This window comes from Anabrus simplex, chromosome 8, assembly GCF_040414725.1.
Source record: "Anabrus simplex isolate iqAnaSimp1 chromosome 8, ASM4041472v1, whole genome shotgun sequence".
In the NCBI taxonomy this organism is placed as follows: domain Eukaryota; kingdom Metazoa; phylum Arthropoda; class Insecta; order Orthoptera; family Tettigoniidae; genus Anabrus; species Anabrus simplex.
The window spans coordinates 128,713,997-128,725,415 of record NC_090272.1 but is presented as its reverse complement, the minus strand read 5'-3'; the positions used below and the strand labels follow the sequence as shown (position 1 = coordinate 128,725,415).

The 11,419-nt window shown below is 35.7% G+C and overlaps 1 protein-coding gene across 2 annotated transcripts in view; it reads right to left on the bottom strand.

Annotated features, from left to right (window-relative positions):
- Positions 1-5,500: 5,500 nt before the first annotated feature.
- Ac76E (adenylate cyclase type 2 Ac76E) overlaps positions 5,501-11,419 on the bottom strand; it is a 1,381,264-nt gene continuing 1,375,345 nt past the window's right edge. For both annotated transcript variants that reach the window (XM_068228989.1, XM_068228988.1), the window contains one exon: positions 5,501-6,379. In XM_068228989.1, coding sequence (XP_068085090.1) covers positions 6,251-6,379 — 129 coding nt within the window. In that variant the 3' untranslated portion in view covers positions 5,501-6,250. The remainder of the gene's footprint in view (positions 6,380-11,419) is intronic.

Below are 11,419 nucleotides of genomic sequence, written 5' to 3'. Positions count from 1 at the left end.
AGAAGCCCCAATTATTATACGAGTGTTGGGGCATAAGTTATGGTATCTAGTTTTTTCCCCTCACATTTGCAACCTGCTACCATACAATGGTCATATCTCCTGGAAAGCATGACACACATAGTATATGGACCACTGATCTCTATACCTGGATGGCTGGTAGCTTGGGTAGCAGTAAGCCTAATAGAAGATGACTGGCGTAGTAAGATGGCAGCGAGCGCATGGTGCTTTGTTTATGATTAGTTCAGTGACGCCAGGCCTCTTGATTGTAGTTCCACGAGTGTTCTCTGCTGTGTTATTGCAAAGTAAATAGTAGTGTATTTTATGAATTTAGGTTCGTTGCCTTGTAGTATACTTGTGGATTACAAGATTCAATTTAAATATGTATGTGTTTATCTGAAATATGAATGAAGAAACATTCTACGGGGTATTAACATACCGCAGTGTTCAGCTTATGGATGTAAAAACAGAACCGATCAACAGAAGGAGAAATCATTTCATCGGGGAGTTTTATACTGTACATAAGAATCTTCCTAGGGTAGTGTTTTGAGTTTTAGGTTTATTGTATCTTTTTTCGCATATTCCGGGAGCAAAATGGCAATTAATTTTTGTAGGTTTCCTTTCTCGAGACCCGAACTTCTAAGATCATGGATTAGGAGTATCAGGCGGGAGAATTGGGAGGCTTCTAAAACAGCTGTTCTCTGCTCGGATCACTTAGAGGAAGACTGTTTTGATAGAAATGGACAAACTGTACACCTAAGAAGTGATGTACAGCCAACTGTTTTCAATTTTACTGAACATTGACTGCAAGTAAAGATTTACTTATATTTTTTTATTTCTCATAATTAAACTGACGGTTTCGAAGAAATAATTGACGTGACCTTATAACAATCTTAGAAAATGAAGTCTGGAGGAATTCTAGACCTTATTTACATCAGTAATAATTATGGGTTTCAGACACTGGAGTGGTGGGAGAAGGGAAAGTGTGGTGGGTGTTTGGGGCTATCCCATTATACCATTCGTGGTATTTGGGACTCTTTTAACTGGTGTTACATATTTCTGATGATGACTATCAATATCGCTTTGCTAGCTGAATTTAATTAAAGAGGTCTGCAATAGTAAATTAAGCTGCAGATAATGTGATATATTGACAAGTTTTGAATATTTGCTGGTTTTATAAATGTGTACATTTGCTTCAGTGATATTTTAATTTGATAATATGCGCGTTATTTCTTGGAAACAGGAAACAGAAATTAATTATCAAGTACCGATTACGATATGTCGAATCTAGGCCTGTATAGTGAGCTACGTTTATAGGTACCATCATTTTAAGAATGCATAATTTCGTGGCATACATGTATACAATTTACAGCAATGTTTCCAGAAACTGGTTTTCACTCGTATTGTGTTACCGATCGCTAATTGCATTTATTCAGCACCTAAGGTAATATTTGTCGGCCGTTATTATACACTCATGTTTATTGCTATCCCGGAGATTTACTGACCTCAGAATGACGTGTCAGTGATCCCAATGTCCTTATGCATTGAGTGAACATGTCTCTATATTTTTAATTATTCCAATGCGTCATTAATTGCGACTTAAAATTGACTATATTATCATTGCTTCCCCATAAGGAGAGCTCTAGGTTGGGTACGCCAACATGGCGAACCGCGCGCTCAACTTGGCGTACTTTCTCCTGCAGCGGAGACCTGCCATCAGCGATCCTTGTATAGAGATCAGTGATATGGACACAGCACGAGATGGCAATGGCAGTGTGTTGAACAGGTACCATGCACCGGGTGACTGAACTGCAGTAGTGAGTCAGGCTCGGTGCAGAGTGGATGTGACGAGGCAAGTATGGTGTATGTACATCAAACTGGCTGTTTGGTGGAGTTGTGATGCCAAAGAATGTCACAGAGAGCTTGTAGAAGCTGTGGGGAATAACGCTCTTCCATACCGAACCATTGCGAGATGGGCAGCAGCATTTCAGCATGGACGTAAAAGAAGCAGCGATATGCAACAGTCTGGAAGACCTGTTTGTGTCCAGACTGATGTGTCACATGCAGTGATTACCCAGTGAATGGATGTAGACAGAAGATGAACACTATTTGAGTTACAAGCTAAAACAGGCATTGATATATGAACCATCCCCTGAAATTGATGCCACGAGAGAACAACTAAACCGATTACAACGTGCTATGAACTCATGTATTAGATTTATCTTATCCTTACGCTATGATGTTCATGTTACCCCTTATTATCGACAACTTTCCCTTCTAAAATTTGAACAATATAGAAACCTCCATGTGGCAGTATTAACCTTTCAAGTATTAAAAGAGAATATCCCACACTACTTATCTTCACAACTCAATTTCCTATCCTCTTTCCACCAGCATAACACATGCTCCGGCAGTACACTTGCTATCCCTCTCAGCAAGTCAGCAGCATTTAGCCGTTCCTTTGTTGCAAATGGAGCTAGAATATGGAATTCTCTCCCCCACAACATTAGAGCCATAAAATCCTTAAATTCCTTCAAGTTATCTTGCCGTGAGCATCTCCTCAATGTGTGCCGCCAGGCTGAATGAATCTGGTAGAGTGAATGTGTGTATGAATGTACGTTTACTGTGCTTATGGTATTTTGAGTCATTCAACTTTTAATTTGTAACGATAGCTTTAAGACATGACTAAGAATATTTATAGAGTTTATGTTTTGTTTCATAGTTTGTAATGGTAGTTTTAAGATAAGATTATGAATATTGCTCTCAGATGTACAATGTTAATGAAGTGTGGTTAAGTGTAAGAGAGGACCATGAGTCCTAACTTCGCCACTACAAATAAAGGTATATATAATAATAATAATAATAATAATAATAATAATAATAATAATAATAATAATAATAATAATAATAATAATAATAATAATAATAATAATAATAATAATAATAATAATAATAATAATAATAATAATAATAATAATAATAATAATAATAATAATAATAATAATAATAATAATAATAATAATAATAATAATAATAATAATAATAATAATAATAATAATAATAATAATAATAATAATAATAATAATAATAATAATAATAATAATAATAATAATAATAATAATAATAATAATAATAATAATAATAATAATAATAATAATAATAATAATAATAATAATAATAATAATAATAATAATAATAATAATAATAATAATAATAATAATAATAATAATAATAATAATAATAATAATAATAATAATAATAATAATAATAATAATAATAATAATAATAATAATAATAATAATAATAATAATAATAATAATAATAATTTATGGGAACATCTTCATCAGCATAAAATTGCATCCTGGTGGGTGCCACGTGCACTTACTGACATGCATACCGTACGCGCACCTTTTAGCGATACATGGACACCCTAGTGCTGAATAGGTCGACCTCGGGTATCTTCGAGATTCGTATTGGCAACCTTTGAAACACAAACTATGAATCGCTTAGGCATCGCTGTGTGACAGCTGGTGTACGTACTAGTACTGTTGTTGTTTACACAGCAAAGCCAAACTATAGAATTCATGCTGGGAACAAGATTCGCATTGAGAAATGTTATATAGTGTTATATAAAGTGTGTATGACACAGTTGTTGGCTTAAGATAATAAAGGTTTAGAAAATTCGTATAGATCGATCATATTATCGATTCAATTCAGATTTCATTTTCATTCAGTTGGCAGTATTACTAGAACCATAAGAGGTCCCTCCTTACTACACCATCCTGTACAAAGAAATATTGCTATAAGGTGCGCGGACTATACTTGGATATGGTATGGCGATATGTTCTGACCACTTGTTATGCTACCAACAGGAAGACGAAAAAATGCTGGAAGGAATTGTGATCATGGATGAATTTTGGACCAAGGCATGCGAACCAATTCTCAAATGCCAGTCTGCAGAATGGCAACATGCAGGATCACTATGAAGACATAAGTTCTTGCAAAACACTTCCCACGTCAATCTGAAGGTCAATGTGGCTTACAATGTCAGAGGCATGAGTGCATGTCACTTGTTCCACATGTCGCAACCTTGACAGAAACATACTACAGAGACAGATATGTCATGCCCTTGACAGTGCCATCCTTCTCCATAACAATGCCAGACCACCTGCAGCAGGGGCTGTATGGAGACAACTTCAGCGGTGGAGGTGGAAAGTACTGGAAAACCCTCCATACTCACGCGACCTGTCTGTGTGTGATTTTGACTTCATTCCCAAAGTGAAAGAACCATTACATGGGAGATGGTTTGCAATACGAGGGGACATTGCCAATGCTGTCAAATGTGAGACTGAAAAATTCACTCATTGTGAGGCAACTGGATCTGACATCTCCCACGTCATTAGCAACATGTTGTGGACAATCTAGGGGACTACCTTGAGGGTTTACTGTAATGGTTACTATTATGTGGCACAAAGGTTTCATAGCTGACAGTTTGTTTGCTTTATATCATACTCCTGGTAAACTACTCAGCATTATTCATACACTCCCCACTCCCATCTGTATATTTCTATTTGTCTGGTAGATCCTGAATTTGTGCCTCAGCTCTCTTATTAACTCAAACTAGGAGCACATAAGTTTACGGCTTTTGAACAAATTAACTTGACAAGTATTATTGATTGATCTCCAGTGATTGGAGACATAAAATATCAGGAGCTAATTTAAATCTTAATTGGATGGTCTTTAATTTGAATTTAGCATTTGTTTTAGCTGTTTAACATAGAAATATCACTAATGAGTGCTTATTTAGTATTATTGTTGTCTGAGGCAGTAGGGCCTACTTTTGTTAGAACTTGCATGAAGCGTTCTCAAAATAAATAGCTTTATCTCAATATTTTCAGATGATAAATTATCTAGTACACGTACAGCAAGAAATAGTAAAATAGTTGAGTTGTTAGTTAATGGAAATTGTTACGTGCAGTACTGTATTCTAATCGACTCTGAATCTCATTGAAGGGAAGAACTAATGACAAAAAGAAACAAAATATTATTTCTAAAGGGATAGGTAACTAAACCACATGGCAATACAAATTTATAGAAGCTGTAAACTTAGTATTATCAGAGTAAATCAATGGTGTCATTACTTTTTTGAAGACTTCACAAATTAGAATATAGGTCTCACAATATAATAATTTTGTGTGGCCTGGTGCAGCCCTTATAAGACAGACCCTCTGATGAGGGTGGGTGGCATCTGCTGTGTGTAGAAAACCGTGTTATTGTAGTGGAGGATAGTGTTGTGCATGGAGTGTGAGGTACAAGGATGTTCAAGACGGTACAAACACCCTGTCCCCAAGCCAAGGGAATTAACCATATAAGGTTAAAATCTCCGACCTGGCCAGGATTTGAACCTGGGACCTCTGAACCAAAGAGAACTAAACTGACCATTCAGACAAGGAGTTGGACGGTTTCACAGTTATGGCCTGTAAGAACTTCTGAAAGCTTCCTCAATACACATTTTTATTGTTAGAACTGTATAAGTAATATTGGTGTCTTCACTATTACCACTGAAAAAAAAAAAAAAAAAAAAAAAAATTACAGTTGGTGTGGTGTTAGATGCAGAATTTTTCTATACTTTGCACATGTATGATGATAGTGACCAATGAACAAAGTGATTTACTCATGGAAATAATTAGTATACATACAGATTCTTTCTGCAACTAGACAAATGCCATGTGATTTTCCTGAAATGTGTTCAGGCAATAAGACTAATGTCAAACTCTTGGCAGTGCTGTACATATTGGTGAACTGTAGGATATCATGTGCACAGCAATTATCTTACTTTAAGATAATAATCACCTATTGGACCCCAAAATCACCTGCAAATTATGAGAAGGTCAAGGGGAATCAGGTATGTTCAGTAGTACATCACAAGTCTCTTGTCATACACTCATTTCTACAGTTAATTTTCAATTTTTATGTCTAGTATCCATTGTATTCTGGCAGATATTTTCTTATTGACAATTGTACTGTCCAGTCGTATTTGGTCTCTCATTCCTTGAAGAAATTTCACTAGATTCTAAATTTCACTCAACTCTCCAGTCCTAGCACTTATTTCACCACTGACAAGACAACTTATCTTATAAAGAATTTGTACTCTTGAGAGTAAGCATGTAGCACCACTTTCAAAGCCATCTATAATGTCTGGCTTTGACCTTGCGTATATACATTCACTATCTTACACATATTTCCTCACTGTTTACTTCTCATCCAGAGGTGTCTTGACAAAGTATGTTGTTAAGGTTCCTTTCCCTTTTACATAAGTTGGACCTCGGCATTCACATTCATAGCCTGCATTCATCAAAATTTTTGCTGTATCTTCTGTCACCTGAAATAAAACAAGAAAGAGATCTATTAGCATGGCAGACCCAAAGCTGGAAAAAGATGTGTCATATTCTTTTTACCTGCTCATATCACCAATAAATTGCTTCAGTTTATTTTTTATATCCAAGATACATCCATTGGGAATGTTAAACCTTAATCAGACCCCTTGACGCTATTTGACAGGAGTAGACAAAGTTAAGGGGAATCAGGTATACTCAATAGTACTTCACCAGGTTTCACCCTCTCCTTTCCTACTGTCATATCATATCATTCAATTCATTTAATTAAAAATAGAAATAAACCTAAATGTTTATATATTTCAAAATATATTTTAGTGTGATTTGATAGATTTGATAGAATTCTATTTTAATTAAATTGTTTCTTTTTCAAGTATAACATTGTCACTATATGCTTTCTTTTTCAGATATTTTATGAATTTATTTACTCAAAATTAGTTTTGGGAGACTGAAGAACCTAACAGTTGTAAATTAATCATAATAAGCAAAATCCTCAATTAAATTTTAGTTTTATTAGTACTTCCTGTACAAATTTTTGCCAAATTTTAGTTGAAGCTGTGTATTCTTTTCTGATGTGCTAATGAGGGAGAGAATTTCTTTTTCTTCAAACCCACAACAAAGCAAAAAAAGAAGGGAAAAGTCTCCATCGTTCTCTACAATTTTTACCTTAGTTGATTTTTCAAAACAGTACTAGTGTTCACTGAATTAATCGGTCATCAGTGATCTACATTTCAGGGCTGTCACACAAGTGGTAGATCCCCTAGCAGGTGTTTACTTAGCTTTTACTTAAATGATTTCAAGGAAGTTAGAAATGTATTGAACATCTCCCTTGGTAAATTATTCCAATCTCTAATTCTTCTTCCTATAAAGGAGTATTTGCCCCAATTTATCTTGTTGAATTCCAACTTTATCTTCATAATTATGATCTTCCCTACTTTCATAAACTCCATTCAAGTTTATTCATTTACTAATGTCATTCCACACCATCTCTGCACTGACAGCTCAGAACATAGTAGCGCTTAGAAAAGTAGCTCGTTTCCTTACACTTAACTCTTCCTAGCCCAAAGTTTGCAACATTTTTGTAAAATTACTCTTTTGCAAGTTATGAATCTCATTCCGTATTGACGGTTATCACTTTACAAAAGAAAATATTTATAAAATCCTCCTATCAATACAATTCAAGTCATCTGTTAGATGAAACAAAGTCTATACATGTTTTTATTTAACAGCCAACAAGATCTATTAGACGAGAGGACTTTGCACCTCAATGTGTTTTTAACTCACTTATCATGATCACTGTCACTTCACATCATTACGTTTTTTAATTTGTTTGTATATTATGTAACCATCGTTTTACTACTGAAGATGGCCTTGAGATTAGGCTGAAACATGTATAGACTTTGTTTCATCTAACAGATGACTTGAATTGTATTGATAGGAGGATTTTATAAATATTTTCTTTTGTAAAGTGAAATTACTCTTTTGTCAAAAATTACCCAGAGCAAATCGTGCTGCCTTCTTTTGGATCTTTCCCAGTTCTCGAATCAAGTAATCCTGATGAGGGTCCCTTATATTGGAACCATACTCTAAGTGGAGTCTTACCAGTGACTTATACACTCCCTCCTTTATATCCTTATTACTACAACCCCTTAATACCCTCAAAACCATATTCAGAGATTGGTAACCTTAATTTAAAACTAACCGGGCGAGTTGGCCATGCGGTTAGGGCGAGCAGCTTGAGCTTGCATCCGGGAGATAGTGGGTTCGAATCCCACTATCGGCAGCCCTGAAGATTGTTTTCTGTGGTTTCTCATTTTCACACCAGGCAAATGCTGAGGCTGTACCTTAATTAAGGCTAGGCTGCTTCCTTCCCACTCCTAGTCCTTTCCTATCCCATTGTCACCATAAAAATTGTCTATGTCGGTGTGACGTAAAGCAACTAGCAACAAAAAAAAAGTTAAAACCTTGTTAATGTGATTAGCCCAAAGAAGACCCTTCCTTACATTAATGCCTAGGTACTACTGTGATCCCCATGAGGTACTTTCACTCTTTCAACAACTGAGAAAACTTTTCCTCTTAATGATACTTACAACCTGACTTTTCACACTATTTACCATCATACTATTGTCTGCTGTCCATTTCACAACTTTGTTGATGTCCTTTTGTAGTCGCTCACAATTCACTTATTTACTACTCTGTACAGTATAAAGTCTTGTCTGTCATTTAAATATACAAGAAAACACAAAGGTCCAATAATACTTCCTTGTGAACCCCCCCCACCCCTCCCTCAATTATTGAAGAATCAGATTATGTTTCATCTAATGCCCTGGTGCTCTAATTCTCTGAATTCCATTTTCTATAAATCAAATCAAAATCACTTTATTTGCAAATGAGTTGTCTACCTTAGTGGCAAATGATACACAAAATACATTGTTCACACAGACTAAATTTTAAATTAAAAGGAAAAGGAGACATTTTCCTAAAATAGAGTATTATGCAATTTACATTAACAATTGTTCTACTAAACACACAACTCATTTTTAATAAATTTATATTATTTACAAAATTCTACTCATAATATAGTTTGTACTTACATAATCAACTCATACACAGTATGTAGAATCACTTCAAATAATACTATACAACTGCTATAAGATTTAAATTAACATTGGTTTAAAAAAAACCCCATATAGAAACCTAACGTGCATAATGACCTTCCATGTCTTAACCAGAGTCCCTTTTCCCACCACTTTTCCGAGTTCCTGAAGGGTCTTCACAGCTACCATAGCGGTCCCAGGGCCCTCGAAGTCCCCACTGTACTTCACCCCTACAGGCAGTCGCCTCCTTTGGCTGTCCACTCTCTATAGACAAGGGGATGGAATTAATTTATTCACAAAAATTCTTTATTTACAATAACCTGCACAGGTCGAGTGCTCTCTAACATTTCCTTCCTATGTTGCTGTTTATTCTTTTCTTGAACATCTGTATAGATTCTGGAAAAAGATCGAACTCTTCCCCTGGTAAACTGTTCCACTCCTTCATGCCCTTCCCAATGAATGAAAAATTTACCCCGATTGTTTCTGCTAAAATCCCGTCTAATTTTATACTTGTGGTCAGTTCAATTATTTTCCAACAACAGAATCTTCTCATAAATCCCCCCCCATGCTTCCTCTCCCGTATATGCTCTCTGTAATCCTGTAAGTGTAGTTTTCTCTCTTTTCTTACTTAAAGCTTCCCACCCAAGTTTCTCTAACCTTTCTGATACACTACTTTTTCTCCTGAAATCCCCTGTTATATGTCTTGCTGCTTTCCACTGCACACCCTCTATTTCTTTTATTAGGTATTCCTGGTGAGGATCCCAAACACTGTTTGCATACTCCAATAACGGGCGAACCATATTTACGTAACTGTTCTTTGTTGCATCCTTTAAGTAGCCTCAGTATGACTTGTAACAATCTGTATGCTTTCCCAACAATGTCATCAACATAACCCTTCCAGTGCAAATTACTCTCAAATCTCACACCTAATTATTTGCACTTGCCATCTTTTGGAACAATTACCTCATCCAAAGCATATTTAAATTCAGTTTTTGAACTCCTGTTTGTAAATGTTGTGACAACCGATTTGCCTCCATTAATCTTCATATTCTTCTCATGTAGCCACACATTCACTAACTCTTCTGTATAGCTGTTACTTTCAACAGTAGTCTGCCATGATCTACCCTATCAAAAACCTTAGATAGGTCAATAACTGTACAGTCCTCTTGACCTGCTGAATCTAAAATAGCTTCTATATCTTGCTGGACTCATACAAGTTGAGTGTAACCAGAATAACTTTTCCTAAATCTAAAGTCCTTTTATCAAATTTTAATTTCACAAATGTGTCTAATATAATCCAAATGAATGCTCTTCTAGAGCTTACATGCAGCACATGTATAACTGCCTCTAATTATCCACTTTATGTTTATCACCCCTTGTTTTGTACACTGGGGCTAATATAGCAACTCTCCAGTCATTTGGCACCTTCATGCAAACATTATTCAAATAAGTATTTCAGATATAAAACTATATCCCAACCCATCGCCTTTAAGGTATATCCTCAGAAATCTTATCAATCCCAGCTGCTTTTCTGGCTTTCAACTTTTGAACCTTTTTGTAAATGTCTTTATTATCATAGGGGCCGATGACCTTCGATGTTAGGCCCCTTAAAACAACAAGCATCATCATCATCATCATCTTTATTATCATAGGTAAATTTCAATGATTTGCCAGTATTAGTCACCTCCTCTATCTGGACATTATCCTTATTCCATCTCATTCATAATAATTAATTGTTTGTACGATATTGAGAATAAAAATATCAGCACCGATCAGACTAAATCCACCCACACCCCAAAAGAAAAGCAAATCATATTTCAACAATCCGCCACCCAGAATAAATGTTAAGGTAAGGCATGATTTAAAAGGAAAAAAGGAAGTGATTCGCGCTCGTATCCAGACCATTATAGTAGCCTCCATGAGCTACAAGGAAAATAAATAAGCTGCTAGTTGCTATGGAGCCACACAAATTATTAACATAATGGCATTCCAAAGGAGAGAACTCAAATGGAGAAAGCAAACACACAGGGAGAAAAGAAAATAAACTCCCGGGAGGAAAATAAATTAAATAAATTAAGAGGAAGTACAACTAAGCAATCATCCTCTCCTCCTTCAGTTAGCAAAGGTTTCGGTCCATTATAACCACTCTTTCATTACAACATACAATCCTGATCTCAAGCCTCATGTGCCACAGTCCAACTTCACGCAAAATCAGGGTACACCACTTATATACCGGGGATACAGCCATCGGTTTAGCCCAATACCTACTGTCCAAAACAGCTTGTCATAACCAAGACACACACAATATCATAACTTACTTATTAAGACACCAGTCTCGCAGCGTCAAGCTTCGAAAATAAATACCACACATAGGCATTTACAAAGTGGGGTGTGAGACATATATCTTACCAGGCCACGAACCTAGCTTAA